The sequence below is a fragment of the Lethenteron reissneri genome, chromosome 20 (assembly GCF_015708825.2).
Source record: "Lethenteron reissneri isolate LAM-NWPU_2019-01 chromosome 20, ASM1570882v1, whole genome shotgun sequence".
NCBI lineage: Eukaryota > Metazoa > Chordata > Hyperoartia > Petromyzontiformes > Petromyzontidae > Lethenteron > Lethenteron reissneri.
Genome location: NC_083798.1, coordinates 17,854,605 through 17,870,978, shown reverse-complemented (window position 1 = coordinate 17,870,978; position 16,374 = coordinate 17,854,605). Strand labels below are relative to the sequence as shown.

The following is a 16,374-nucleotide window of genomic DNA, read 5'->3' as shown; positions in this document are numbered from 1 at the left end:
AGATTTCTACTGATTTTTGTTCCAAGCATTGTTAACGAGCTCCTAATAACATTGAAACTGCATAATTGTGCAAAATGTATCCAGTATCACTTCTAGCAGCCTTAGTCTCCTGTTTGGTAATGGTCACCACACCACACTAAATATGGAAATTTTAGGCTAAAGATGACAGTGAAGAAACAACACTACACTCATGTAAAATTAAACACGCTTAAATTTCCCTATGACATTGAATGTGCCAGACTCACAATACGGTGATGTACAGTCACTGGACAGATGTTAATATACAATGTAATAAAGTGATTCCTCAATTGATGCCTTACTATATTTAATGATAGAGATTTAGACTTAGAAAAAGAGGATTATATTGATCTGCAGAGTATTTATGTGACAATGGTGAGGAAGTAAACTTTTGAAATATTTTACCGCATTATTAATTTACAAGTGTTCTGTGTGCACGAGAGTGTACATTTATACAGCCCAGGCATGGATCCTGTTGCCTGAATATGAATACATGCATTTACATATTCACACAATAATTTGTGGGTTTTACCGGTCTGCGCACATTTAGGTACGTCATAAAGATCACGACTCCATTAGAAACAATAAGAATCAAAGTGAACGGGATTTTAATTAATAACCAACTATGGGTGACTTACAAATATATACGAATGGATCTTTCACAATCATCAGACAATAGACCTTCTCAACCAATGTTGTCCAGCAGCTGTTTTCCTTTAGCGAAGTGTGGATAGCTCTTGTCTATAATTTCAGGCGACTCCGTAGCATTTGTTTAACAGATCCTGATGAAGCCAAGAAAGTTTAGACGGATCAAGGGTTTGCCTGCTTAAACAAATGCTGCTAGAAAACACTATTCCAGACTGCTCATATCTGATGGTGGTGAAAGAGACCCTTTTAAAACTTAGTTTTAATGTTGCTTGCCACAAAGCTAAGGGAGAGCACTAGTTTTGTGTTTATATATACACCACACCCAGCTCAAATATATAGATTATACCATTTTCCTGCTCAATGAAGAAATGTGGCATCACTCACATCAAGCTTTTAAATATAGCTTTACTCTCAACGTCCTCACTACTGCCACCAGCCTCTACCTGACCTTGCTTAGCTATTCTGCCCAGAAAAGTGGTGCCCTCCATGGATCAGTCACTTTGCTGCAGACGGCTGCAAGATGGAAGGTATAGGAATGTGGAAATGGAAAATGTGAGGGAATAAAGCCATGCACTTCACAGGGCTGTGATTGAAAACTGGCCAGCTTGTAACACATTACAAAAATGTATATTCAGATCCAGGTTCAGCAAATTAGCAGCGTCAGAGCTATACCCACCGAGTGGTAGAAGACACCTCGAAGGGGTAGATTATTTCAGAGCTGTTGCAGATTTCACAGATGAAGCCCTTCTGGCTGCAGAGGCCACACGAGTAGACGTGGTCGGACGCAAACTTGATGGTCTTGGCGAGGAATGGGGCGAACCGACCATCGATGACCTGAGGAGTGCAGCTTTTTGTTAAGCAAGGCCGCAAGCGAAACGTGAAGACAAAGAGAAACACGGCACGGCTATTTCTTGTGACCTCCACTGACCCACGCTCCACCCAGTGTCCACTTTCCCATGTCAGCTGATCTATCTCCATTCAAATGCAAAAAAGGGATCATCGATTCATTTGTAAATTAGCTTACACACATTATCTGCTGATAAGGAGACACTGGATGCTTAGGTGGTGGATTCAGGTGAAAAAAACTGGTTGATTTTGGCAACCATATAATACACTTTGCTTTGCTGACTCAGAATCATTTGCATGGGCTGGCAATTGTGTGCGATGTCATATGCCAAGTTGTACATGTGAGCAATTAAATATAATTATATAAGCATTAACTTTTTGAATGTAACTGCAATCATCTAGGTGATCTTTTGCGAAAAGAAAAGAAACATATTTTAAAGGAATAAGAAATTTGCACCATTGGCTTTGGGCCACCAACGAAGATAAACACTGGCCAATGTTACTTATGGCATAATATAGACATGTATAACCTATTACAAAATACAGGTAGTCCTCTACTTACGATAGAGATGCGTTACTACGACCCCATCGTAAGTAAAAAAGAATGGTGATAATTTAGCAAAACAGAGCAATTTACAGTACCGTACTGTATAAACTATATACTGTATGTATTTATTAATTACAATACTGTATTGCACAGTAAAATGTAAAGTAAAAAAAACGAGGTAAATTCTTAGCCTACCGATATGAACTGCAATTTAATAAAAAGTTTTTTCAGGAAACAATTCTATCTGCTATAAAAACTTTGAACGTATCGTATCGTGGTAACCCTAAAATGAAATCGCTAAAGCTACGTATCATACATGCATTGAACATATCGTTCGCTGCTGCGTTTGCCTGCCGCGCAAAATTAAAAATATTTAACAATTTTGTCGTATCGCTATCCCCATCGTAAGATTGAAATATCGTAATTCGGACCATCGTAAATCGTGGACTATCTGTAATCTAATACTCATCAAATTTCGAATGCTAAGGAGGATTGAGCCTGGATGGTGCTTGGATGGGTGACCACCATGCATAACAGGTTGTCATAGTGGTGCATGTCCGAATGGTAGCCAGCAGAGGGCAGTGCGGCAAAATGCATTGCATTGCCCTGTGCTCACTTGTCTATGCTCCCCACCTTCATCAACTAGGACTGACCAGTTTGGTGAAGTATGGTGAAATAACATCCACGACCTGAATGGTGTGCAGATGGTCCTCATCCACAACGGACTGAAATAAGGGCTTTACATGTGGACATGTACATACACCTTTATAAACTTTAGAGACAAAATATATTATTTTAGGGTATTACTGTATAGAAAATTGTAAAAAGATCTTATCAACAATTGCCAAACATGCCATTTTTATGACAAGTGAACTTGGTGTTGAGCGATAAATGAGAATGTACACATTTCATCTCTAAAGAAACATGTATAATTGGTCCAAAAAGGCATGCAAACTACTATACTGAACAAGCATCATATCTCATTTTCAGCCAAATTTGAAACATCTGCTCGTTCACAACAAAATGAAAACAACCCTGTCACAATTTACTCCATTCAAAGTCATGTCAAAGTGTCTTCAAGCTCAAACTTCTTGGTGGCCTTTTCCATGAGTGGAACTCCACATTTCTATGGTAGGGGCCAGTGTCACAAAAGGATTTCCATTGCCGAGTCTGCTGTCTACCCCCTCTTACCATTATTGTGGAAATATTTTAATTGGGCAGTGACACATGCATGGTGGTGCGATCCTGCACTCTGGTGCATTGGACAAGAGGTTATGGATTGTTTAAGGGACATGATGTGCATGAGACATCTGACCTACTTGTATGGTTTTTTTTTCTTATCCCCCTCCCCAACATAACAGTTATTCTCTGATAAATTCTTGCATCACACATGTGACACATGATTTAATAAGTTGGCCAAACATACTAAACCAAGTTCCTATTGAAAAAGTGTCTTGAATCTCAGTTAGGCTTTCCTAGATAAATAAACGACTTACTTAGTTTACTTTCTGATCAGCAAGCTAGCCCATATGCTACTTTAGCTGACCGTACAATGTTTTCAAGTGAAAACCATGAAACGGACATTGAACATAGCTGTAAACCCTAATCATTGAAATGTGCACCAGGCAAACTAAATTTTGTTTCCAAGAACCAGAGAACCTTTGGGAAGGCGTCAATGTTCAAAATGCTAAGTTTTGCCATCCTGAGTTGAACCTGTATAGCTTGCCATCACATAGGGCCTAATCTCAAACTGTTGATAGCTAAGGGGTAGTACTTTAAGCTAAGCAACACATGTTAACTTTGAAGTCAGGTAGAAGACAGTCAAATTGTTTGGTAATAAGGCACCAAACAAACCCACAGTAGAGCCATGATCACTGGTAATAACCTGTATACTTTTTTCACAATAACCACAGAATCGTCAAAGAATAAAGCCAGTGGTGATGCCTCTAAAAAATCTGCTGCTAAATCTCCACAAAGCAGATGTCTTAGATTTGCAAGCCAAGTCAAAGTGTATCAGTGTTCAATTGAGCGTTTTGTGTTACTCATCTCCATTGGCAATCTTTAGCTAAAGTGAAAATTCCACATTGCCATGGCATGAGTCAGTCTCTGCAGAGGGTGACCATCATTCATTCCTCATAAAATGATACTCATTTAAATCAACCCAGAGGGGTGATGGATTAAGCTGAACCCCTATCTGACACACCTACTAAAATAAACCCTTGTGTCCATCCGCTTTGTGGGGATGTTAAATGTGAGTCGAGCACTCTAACCAAAGCTTGGGAAATGGAATATAATTACAAAATGAGAATTGTAAACAGGACAACCCAAACAGAACAATAAATGCTGTGCCATGACAAAAGCTAATAAGGGCTGCTTTGATGTGGAAGCTTGTGTCGATGGATTGATTAAGGAAAGAAGCACTTTACATATTAATGTTAATTGTTTAACTCTGTGAAATAATGCATATCCTTGAATTTGAGATGATAATGAAAGACAAAATAATTCCGGATTTCAGTGCACCCTACCAGTTCTCAAACTGCACCTCGAGGAGCGAAGACGCATACCAACACACATTTCCGCATACCACTACTTCATGTTGTGGTATCCTCTTCATGAAGTGTAATCACGAGGACTCCACATAGTTCCATGTTAATAGCTCTTACATCATGGTAATACAGTTATTAAAATAGCAGCTGGTGTCAACAAAAGGCTTAGACTGAAAAATGATACAAATTTAAATTAGATAACCGAAAGAGCAATGGTGTAGGGCTCATCTTTATTGGCAATACTGAGTCAGTGATTACAATTACATGTTCCTATAGTTTCGACCGGTCCCCATGCAATTAGAACAGCCATGGGCACACAGTTCACCCAGCATTGCGTGTACCCAACCCTTGTCACGTTGATATTTTAATTCACAGTGTGGAGGGTCACTGAAATTGCTGTGACCATGGCTTTTAAAACAAGCGGTAAGCTGAAATCAGATGTCATTCATCTACTGGAATTTTCCTCGGCTCCATTTACCAAACGCTTAACCAGTCACGAACATGGGAGTGTGTTGTTTTAGTGTAAAAAAAATTGAACGATGACACGCTTCAATGGCGAGTCCTCATCAAGTTTCCTTACGCCTGCTTCAGCTTCCCAGCAGAGATGGAAAGAAAAATGAGCTAGCACGAGTTTGGAATGGACTTAAATGGTTACGCCTGTCATGAGTGTACTAATGAAATGTGCAGGCTGTCCCAATCACCCCTGTCCAGCTCAAGAGTGATTTTTTTTAATGCATAGTATGTATGGATATCTATCTATTAAGTCCACTTTGTTCACCTTTGTGGGGTTGAGACCAGGTCAACGGTATGCAGTTAGGCGGAGTGTGCTTATAACTGGAGCTTACGCCGTCAAACAATATCTGTGCTCATTAAATAAGACGATAGTACACAGCTCTGCGAGCCAATTCCCATGTTATGCTATGATGTGGGAAGGAACATAACCAGTGACTCTGTCGCAGATCAATGGATTACACAACAGGCAGTTGGGATGCATTTAGGTCAGAATCGCTGTACTTGCCTGAAAATCCATGAACGGTGGTAAGGTCAACCTCCTGTATCTATCATTGCCGCCATCCATAGTTTAGAGCAATGGCGCATACAACTTCCTAAGCACCTGTTGCGAGCGAGCCCGTCACGGCACTGCTGCTGTCCTTATCGGCCGGAAGGCAGCGACAAGAGCCCGCATGCCACTGTAACTGAGGGACAAGAGCTGTTTAATAAACTGTGTTGTTTTTTTCTGCCAGATTTGCAATTAAAAGGTCAGTTTTCACAACAAAGACTGTACACAGCAGGCAGGGCACACGTGCAACTTTGACACGGGCCCTAATGACTGCTATGCTAAGGCTTGGCGGCTCACATATAATGAGAGGGCATGACTGTCAAAAGCAAATAACTGGTTACCTGTGGCTTTGCCACTTGAAATTGGTTTCCTGAGTCTTTGGCAATACCACTGATCCATAAGAATCCCGAAGGTGCTTTAATCTGGCTCTCAGCCCTGGGTAAAAACAGGAAACCCTAAAAATCCTAATATGTCTTTAGTTTTAGAAGATGCAGGACTTAATAATGAGTTCTAAAAATCATAAAAAATGCCATCGTCTGAATCCTAAATATGCCCTTAGACTTTGGCTTGTTGCAACATGAGGATTCTATGATACATAGTAAAATGTAGCATTTTCGCCTTTTCAAAGTATTGTCATTATGATTACTGCTACTTTATATTTCATATTTTATTTCCTGACAAAAAACATTTATTAAATAACATTCAACCCTACTTATACCAATCTTCTATACTTCAGCAACCGTTAATCTAAAGAGTGAAGCAATGATAATGGTAACCCTTTTGGTCTCCTAATAAACTCAGTGCATGGCTTTTCAACGCTAATTTGCCAAGAAATGGGATGCTATTGAGTCATGGTTACTGTAATTACCCATCCTACTTGGAGGTGGTGATGGAGATTATTATCGTCGGTAAGCTGCACCATGTAGTATGAAATCAACAGCGGTTGTATAATTGGTTAACCGAGTCCCGCCATAATAATACGAAATTTCCTCAAATGGCTCAAGACCACCAACAAGGATGAGCAGATCACTTGAGCACGGGGGAACATTTGAGTGTAGGAGGAAATTCTACTTTGATGTTTTTGTGTATGTAATTACTTTTCTTGTTTTTGTGTTTACACATTTTTAATAGCCGTATTACCTTCAAAGTTTGCCAATTTCATACCAGGCACCACAATTACACGCTTTTCCTCTTTCCCACCAACACAAGTGTATCTTTCCAAATGACTCTGTTCCAAATTATGAATTGTATTATTCCCGGTCTCCTTCAAAAGAATGGCACAGTATCCCAAAACTTACCTGTTTACAAATGAGTGGCAATCATGACGATATTTACTAAAACAAACTTTTATCACCTACATTTTTAAATACTAGACAGAACTTCATTTATACAAGTCCTTTCAAGTCAAGGGTCCTTGGTTACAAATATACCATAGGTTATGATCATTATAGAGTTTAAACAAAAACAACTTTCAAAACCGTTCTACACACTCACTATAGCTGTGCACATAGAAGTTCTTTGAAGTCAAGGGTTCTTGGTTTTCCCAAAACATAACCATTTCCAAGTAATTCTCAACGAGGGATTAGTCAGCACAGCACAAAGGCTGCTCATAGGCCCTTTCTGGCCACTGCACATGAGCAGTATTACCAGAAAATCCAGTTCCATTTGAGCGCTGGTTAACACACAACATAGAATGCGCTTTCAAATATTCAAGGATTGTTAACAATAACCCAATTTTACCTCCGTCTTAAATTGGACAATAACCCACGTGATGTGTTTGTGGTGCATCAGTAAACGAGAGCAATTTTGAAAAGGAACATGCAAAGGATGTTTGTGTAGCCAACTGTGCTAATCGGAGGTGCGAGGAATGACAAACTGAACACAAAAAGCAATTCAAGAAATTCGTTTTCAATCTAGATTTAAAACTGCATAGCGCCAGTGGCTTCCTTATATAGGAAGGATGTGCATTCCAGACGGCCATAGAAGTGCATCTGAAAGCACGCACTGCGTTAACCGTCTTTTGTTCGATACAAATATGCGCCGGTAGCCTGAGCTTGAATTCTGGATCAAATTGGATGTCACGGTATGTTATCAGTTCAGTATTAATCTGGAAGTCCCATTAGTCTAAGGGTTAAATACTAATGAATTTTGTCAACTAAACAAACCCATTGAAATATATTGATTATTTTTATTTTCAACTTTACTGTTAGTTGTTGTTGTGGAATTTACTATGGAACATCAGCCAAAGTGCCATCCATCTCTATCACATTCCACTATTTTGTTTGGACAAGCTGAAGATTAATGTTGTGCACAATCCCTTTCTTTTTCATTCTTCTTTCTGCTGTGCAAGCTTCAGTTGGGATGTGTGAGCAAAGCATTTGCAAAGTGTTATAAGAAATGACCCACTACTTGTTCTGGGCTCATTCATGCAGGACTGTCCCCACTTATTTGTTGGACAGCGCATTCTGCCAGCAATTAGATGCTGGGGGGTGCTTTAATTCAAACTCAGAGCGCTTGGCTAGAGCCGATTTATTTCTGAATATGGCTTGGTGAATGCCCAATTAATATATAAGTTCAATATACATACATACATGTTGGTGGCATCTGCCCATGAAATTCTGGTTAAAGGTGTGCGTACACAACATCTGCATGATGTTGCTATCACATAATAGCATGCATGATATGGCTTGCTCTTGTTTGTCCCGCAGTCCCAATTGGAGAACTTCAGGCTCAAGATTAACTGGAAGATCGAGTCAGATGGGTTCCCTGTAACCTGCGAAATACTGCCGTTATTGCTCAAATCAATCACGTCAAAAGTTCTAGCCACACTGCAGGTATCTGTATTCAAATTATATAAATCAACCATATATAGACAGGATAAAATTACCACCCAAGTTGCAAGCTATACCAGCATGTTACCCACATCTTTTGTGGTATTAACTACTATGTTTTGAAAAACCCTGCAAGAAATGATGTTGCTGATATATATTTCATCAGCTGATCCAGAAAATATGAATTAATCACTTCATTCTAAGTTATCTCATGTGGAACAATTCTTCCTTGGACAATTTCTTAAATTCATGTTATTTTATGAAAACCTATTGCAATATTGATGTAAAACGGGTGTCTTGGGTTGCCAAATTATCTGTGACCCGCCAACCTGACATCCAAAGTGCCGATTACAGTTGTAAATTGTATGTGTCTGTTCAAATGTAGGATTGAGATGGCATTTTTTCAAGAGAAATTTAATATTAATACAGAAAAATACTATCTTGATAAAACAAATAAAGAAAGGTTTTGAATGCTTATTATATATAACTTATATTTTATTTAAGCATGGTGGTCATGAGATGGCAGTGTTGAGTAATTCCTCGAAATTATGGGCTTTTGATACTCAGGCTTTTCTTGGTAAATAATTGACACTATTATCATATTTTAATTTAATTACCATAATTATATAATGTATTTCATGCTATGAGTGTATATACAGATGTACCATGTCTTTTCGAAATTAAGACCTAGATTTGGGGAAAACACAGTGGGGTTGAAAATTCATTTTTACAATTTAGCTGCAATATTAATTTTAGGTGATCGGATAGATCGGTCCCTGAGCTGGCACCACTGAGATCCTGGGTTTGAATCTGAGCAGCTATCTGTGACTTCAAATGGGTTCTTACATTTAGCATCATGTTAAAGTTGATCATGCACTTTCGCTAAATTCCATCACTTAGAATATTGGTTGGCTACGTAACGTATGAAAAAAAGTTCAATATACAGACATGTGGCGATGTCAGAGAAAACGTGTATGAGACAGTGCACTTCCTACTGTGTAAAAAACAACGCTTAGGACTCGAGAAAAACCCCTCTTCCGCAGGCTCTTCTGACACACTGCCCTGTGAGATCTACAATGTGATTCTTGTCTCATGCAACAATGCCAATAGCACAATTAGATTTGGGGAAATAAGATAATACAAATGTAAAAACGATGACGTTATAAAACACGGGCTTTGTCTTTCAAACACCTATGCATGTATTTTACTTCCACTTTCAACAAACAATAAGACGTTGTTTACTGTTACGGATGACAACATTGGACATGGGTGAACTTTGTTTCATGATTGACTGGGGCTCTGTAGCTGCTACTACACATCAAGTGAATTTTCTGAGCGCAGAGCCTAAAAAAAGACCCTGTGTGTACTTAGAGAATAACCGCACCAATCGGGTGGAAGAAACAAGGCTTTTAGTTTGAGTGGGCTAATCAATGTGCTCCCCTTGAATGGTGCTAAAATCAACTTGGTCAAAACCGTGCATTTACTCCTTAAGCTCCTTTGCCCTGGCAGCCTTTGTTCAAATATTGACACCAATAACGCTAAAACCTCCGCTGGTGGATTAAGTCCAATCCACGGCCAATTTAATTTGAAAGCATTTTAAGATTTACATTTGTTAATCTCCTCCATTTACCTCAGAGGGCATTCACTTAGAAACAATCCAATCCCAAATGTAAACAGGAGAAATTGGTGTGGGATAGTACTTGAAATAAGTATTAAACTATAACCTCCTCATGTATTCATAATCAACGTTTTTGGGTTTAGATCGCGTTTATTTATAAATGTGTCGTAACCCTCCACCACCCGACACGGCCAATCAGTAAAAATGTGTCACGTTGACAAAGACAAATAGTTCACTGCTTTAGCCCACCGGTGTGTTGAAGCCACAACATTTACAAATTTCAACACACCGGTGGGCTAAAGCAGTGAACTATTTGTCTTTGTCAACGTGACACATTTTTACTGATTGGCCGTGTCGGGTGGTGGAGGGTTACGACACATTTATAAATAAACGCGATCTAAACCCAAAAACGTTGATTATGAATAACATTGGTCGCGAAAGCCTACGTGTTAAACTCCTCATGTATGCATGTTGAACTTATTTCGCACCATATATAGCCAACCATACCAATCATAAGGCATTATAACTGAAAAAATATATATAATAGGTAACAGCATAACTTGACAGAAATATCACATCTTTGGCACAGGGGTAAAAGGCAGCCATAGCTATAATGACTGACTTAAGAGTTGGAGGGAGCATATTGCTCTGAGGATATTTTAATGAAGTCGATATGAAAAAAACTAAAATTAATAGATAATCGTGGAAACGAAATATATTGAAATAGCGATAACATGACGTTACATTTTAAGTCAACAAATATACCAATTTAAAAGTGAAAAACTGCATAAAAAGGAGGTTAAAACCACTTAAAATGTAAAAGCGGAGAAGTTTTGTCTATTTAAATGAGCTTGGGGTGGTGGCTCGTATTCATTGGTGACTATAGCAATGGTGTAAATTTCACATTTGCACGATGAGGGCACATTTCTCAATAGGACAAGCACTAATGCAGTTGAATACTTAACGGTACACACATTTGATTCTATTGACAAGTGGCTCATCCCACTTGTGATACTTTTCAAATGTATTGATGGGGGGGGGGGGGGGGGGGAGTTGTGAAAGATGCCCTTTAGGGTCTGTAAACCTCTTGTACACTTCGCAGCAGTGACATTAAAGTGGGCACCTGTACATTTCATTATGTGGAGTGGAAAAGGTGGTTGTCATTACCTGTTGGAGGTCCGTGATGGAGTAGAGGTGCATGTGCGCCAGCAGATACTCCCTCGGCAAAACCCTGGGAACAGAGAATTTCAAATGTGAATTTATACCCCGACTCGTATTCCTAACTCATGACTGTATTTTACCGAGAAATAGTTGTTTGGTGATAAATGATTAAATGAGTTGCACAATCATTTTAGACAGTCCAGCTAACCCAATGGCATTGTGTTCAGAGCACTCAAATCACAATCAGGTTGCTAGTACAAATCCTGGTGTTGGGTCAACTCAGGCCGTCATACCTCCAGGGCCAATGAAAAGGCTACTACTTTGTGGTACTCGACAGCGCCACCTGGCTAAATCGCTCAACTTCAGCATTGTCTTGAAGCTGTTTTCTAAAGCCTTCTCAATGCATCATACATTTTTCTCCTTTACAAATATGATGTTAATGATAAAGTGACACACATTGTGGAACAGTCTTTATTATTAGAATATCAATGAAAAGAAGATTCAGGATTTTAGCCTAAAACCATGATACCAATTCCAAGTAGCATTTGCTTGTTTTGTAAAGTAAGATCATACTGGACTTTTAAAAATTAATTTTAGTTATGACTGTATAATTGTTTCACATTTATTTCAAGTTTGTGTAGATTGTGTGCATTAATTAACCCCAGAATCGAGTAGATTTGACATTCAAGTCCAAGTGTTTCCCTGCTCAAATGAGCATTGGGTGGTGCCAATCTCAGTTGGCCATCATGAGCCGATGGTAGAAATTTGACCTTCTAATGGTGAGGGTGACCTCATAAAGTGGTATTCATTTTATCAACCCAAGAGGAATGGTGGGTTGAGTTGTTCCACGTACCAGGATATGAGCCCATGACGTTTCACTTGTAAGTCGAGCCCTATCACGGTGCTACCTGGCCATATTACATGAGTTATCATGATTTAAATATGCTTGTTGAGATAATATTATTAATGATGTTTAAGTATCCTGGCATGCCTCGCAGAACCTCAAGAGTTATTTTCGGTTGTGCCTCTCCTAAACTACATTGTTATCCATCAGCATCCTTACAAGTTTACGCACCGCCAGAATTTGAACTACCCCACGTACTGCCAATCCCACTGGATTACTGTAATTGGATAATTTGAGTGTTTAATCTTTATCATTGGTGTTTAACATAGTTTATGAATACCCACAAGACAATCTCCCTGGTATTATTTTGGTATGTTCATCACAATGGTATTAGGGCTGATGTCTTGGGGGATTTTGTTTAGGCTGCAACTTGAAGGCACTGTTTACAAAGGTCTAATACGCAGTGACATCCCAGTGTTTATTAGTTGTGCTATTAGGGTCCTTAATACGCTATGCTGCCCATTTTCACCAGCAAATCTAATAGCGGAAAATTACATTTCATACAGCAGTGAGTCTAAAAGAGAATTCAATTAAATGAGATTTTGCTGCTCATTAAGAAAATGCAACAGTAGGAGATTAAGAAACAAAGTGTATTTGCATTTACATATATTTTCATTTCATCCATGTGAAAACCCATTCAGACTAATCTCTGTTGCAAGGAAAACAGGGGATAAAATAATAGATAATCAAATATTTTAGAATGCTGTATTAAATAGGTTACATCAAAAGTCAAACGGCCAGATTCACATCTGGATGAAAAGATAAAAATAAATTACTTTGGCAATTTGCCTCATTGTTGGAAATGAAAACATCAACATTAGTTTTTTTTAATTGGGCAACGCATGAATTGGGCACAAGGTGTCTCTATACTCAAGTGAGCACAAGCTGGTGTTCTACTTCCTATGGCAGGAACTAGTATATCAATAGGACAATGTTAACTTCCAAAAAAAGTTGTTAAAATGTACCCACCCCAGAGGGCCCTTGAAATCCTCGACTGGGATTGCAATTCATGACCTTTCACTTTTCAGTTGCGTGCTGTAACCACAGCGTATCCCGGGCGGATAAGAACAGATAAGGCCATTCACAATAACATACCGAACGCAAAGTATATGTTTATGTTTTGGTATGCTTGCTTTAATCAGACATCGACAATATTTCCACAAGTTTGAGACAGCCTAAAATAGGATGTGGTGAATATGATTGAAAAAAGAACGTGTCTTTCCAATGGGACACACACTTCTGTCGTTACGCAAGCGAGACTGCGTGTGTCCAGACAAACCTAAAAGCAAAACAAGTGCCACAGGATTAAGGCCCTTCAAACAAAACATCCTGTTTAAAAGAACTGTCCCCTATTCTGCAGCGCTAAACAGGTGTGAATGAACAGGAAGGCACATCAGTAAACACAATAGCAATCAAGGCTCCTTGTGTCTGCATGGTCAGAGGCTTAGCAGAAACATGGGTCAGATTACATTATCACTGCAGGAAGTGTGACCTGGCTAAAGGGGGCTGAGGGCTTATGGCTGCTGCTGCCTCTGCATTGCACTCAGGGATATAGCAGGCCTTGCCAAATGCAGTGAGATGGGATATTGTCCCTCTGTCTTAGATGTATTTTTCGCACCTCCGATTAGCACGGTTGGCTATGTACGGTGCGAAAAAAGTTCAACATAATACAAATGTGGATTTGCAGGCATGGTGACATATCGGGATAATCCAGTGCTCTGGAAGAGAGGTTGGTGGATGGTAAAAAATCAGTACAGCAAGCATGTTGTTGCTATACCTGTTTGGACTTAGTGTCATCACCTCATGTCTGTCGATGTTCTATACGTACTCCAATTTTCTCCCAAAGATACTTACAAGAATGTTCAAATTCAAACAATTCAATCAGGAAACTTCTACAAAAAACTCAGTAAGGCTTTTCTGGCAAATAAATAACTTTTATTATTGCTACTTTTCCAGAGAATATTGTTTTAGCCGGTGGGAAACAAAACTCCCATCTTGTGTAATGAATGGGGGTAAAGACACAGTCACACAAGGCTCATCAGAGAAAGTCCCTCCAGCCTCTGGTACACGTGATACACGGCTGTAGTTGAGGGCACAAGGCAGGCATTCATGACCGTATTAATACACAGAGTGAGTGTGTAATGTGATCAAAGTAAGGAGCCAACAGTACCCCACTCCGAAACACAAGGTTTTAGGTACTTATGCAAAAGCCTAAAATGAAGTACAATTCCAACTATGCCATATATTAAACTAAAAATGTAAGATCTTTATTTGAACCTTATGGCAGGACACCCGGGTCCCATAAGCTTCCGGCTCTCGCATAAACATTATATTATAATGTAAACAAAAACTTTGCTCTTTTTCACCGATGGGTTTGAAGGATGGTGGCAAGTGTTATCTTGTTAAACTATGCCTTTAAAACTGAAAACTACTTACCTGCAGTACCTCTATTTAAATACACTATCGAAAAAAATACTTACACCCCTCTGTCAATCATCGTGTTTCCCAGTGTGGATTTGTGAACACACTTTATAAACAATACATAAAATAATAAGCGTTTTCAATGCGATGTTCATATTGTAACAAGCGTTTATACCAATGTTACTCTACAGAGTAGTGGGTCGCCGCTCCTCTTATCCGCATTGATACGAGCGGTATGTGGGGACTATGGCTTAACTGCAAAAAAATATATCTGCACAGATGCATATGGACAAGAGAAGTATTATCAAACAGGAGGAATCTCATCTGTTAAACATCTGTAGGTAATAGGATTGTCATCGATTGATCCTGGCTGCAGACATTGGTAGGTCAAATAATAATGAAGATAAGAGAGCAGTTTAACTGTATTATGCATACTGTTATGACAAATAAATGACTTAAGTCATTTAGGCAGTTTGAGCATCTTTGGATCAGACTTATGATCCTGCCCATACCCGAGCTTGGAGTACATTCACTTGTTCAGCTCTTCTGCGCATTCGTCCTCGCTGCGCTTGGACGACATGACAACAGAATGATCCGCGCCAGGTGGGTCGCGGCGTTTATGTGCGCGGTGGGACAGAGTCGCCAAAAATAAATACATTAATTACGATTTTGACTTCCGTTTATTCGGGGCCTCGGGGTCCCGTCATACAGTTCATTTATAGAAAAAAAGCCTCGTGGGGTCTTAAGATTGTTGCAAAAGGTACTGCATTGGGATGTTTGAAATAATATTACATTTCATTACTTTGCAATTAACACTCAAGGTCCAATAGGGTCTGGACCTGTGGTTATAACACCTATATAACAGTCAAAAGGGTAGGATGTTCAAATCCTGGACATGAGATGATTAATGATTCAGCCCATTATCTAACTGTGCAGAATTAACATTGGTCATCCAATGGAAAGACTGGCTCCTGCCATGAGTTATGTGGAATGCATACCACTGTCTCAACATAGCCGATGGAGAATTAGTGCCACCCAAGTTCAACCGAGTAGGGAGATACTTTACCTTTATTAACTATGAAGATACTCAATCTGAGGGATTGTGCTCGATGATGAACAAGGTAAAATGTATCTATGCAACTGTGATTTCAAAACCCTGATGAATACATTGGCAAATGATCACACGTAAGACTGGTTGAGCACAAGGAGAGTTCATTTAATATAACACTACAAGTTCAACTGCAGCACGTAAAATAGTGTCATGCTATTTAAAATTACCAGTGGTTGTCCTGTGAAGATTGATTCCTACTCCAGCTTAAAATGTGGAATTCACACCACTGGCTCAGGTTTACCAAGGGAGATGAGCACTGCCCCAAGCTTGTTTGAGCAGGGAGCTGCTCTGATTTATGCGACTTGAAAGATGTATTAACATTACAACAAAGGCAGTTGTGTCAGTCAGTGTAAACCTGCTAAAAACAAGCAGTGGGGTGGCACTCATGTCTGCTGACAGCCAAGTCAGTGGTGGAAATACTATATTCTACTGTTGATTCCCCATAATGTGGAACATTATTTTGACCCTGGAAGGATCACTGTGGGCATAATTTAGATTTGAACTCGCAACTTTCTGATTTTGAGTCCTTAGTGACCATGGAGTATTGATTATATGAATTATATTAACAACAATTTAAATAACTTATCTCAGAAAGCCCAATTGAATCTAAAGCCTTTTATGATGGTTCTGCACAGGGCCCTTTTTCAAATACGTGTTTTAAGG

The 16,374-nt window shown here is 39.2% G+C and overlaps 2 protein-coding genes across 3 annotated transcripts in view; both read right to left on the bottom strand.

Moving 5' to 3' along the window:
• LOC133344908 (uncharacterized) overlaps positions 1-16,374 on the bottom strand; it is an 842,858-nt gene that overhangs the window by 472,626 nt on the left and 353,858 nt on the right. The window lies entirely within an intron of this gene.
• LOC133344899 (pleckstrin homology domain-containing family M member 1-like) overlaps positions 1-16,374 on the bottom strand; it is a 61,938-nt gene that overhangs the window by 7,970 nt on the left and 37,594 nt on the right. The window contains 2 exon segments of the mRNA XM_061555212.1: positions 1,343-1,500; positions 11,282-11,345. Coding sequence (XP_061411196.1) covers positions 1,343-1,500; positions 11,282-11,345 — 222 coding nt within the window.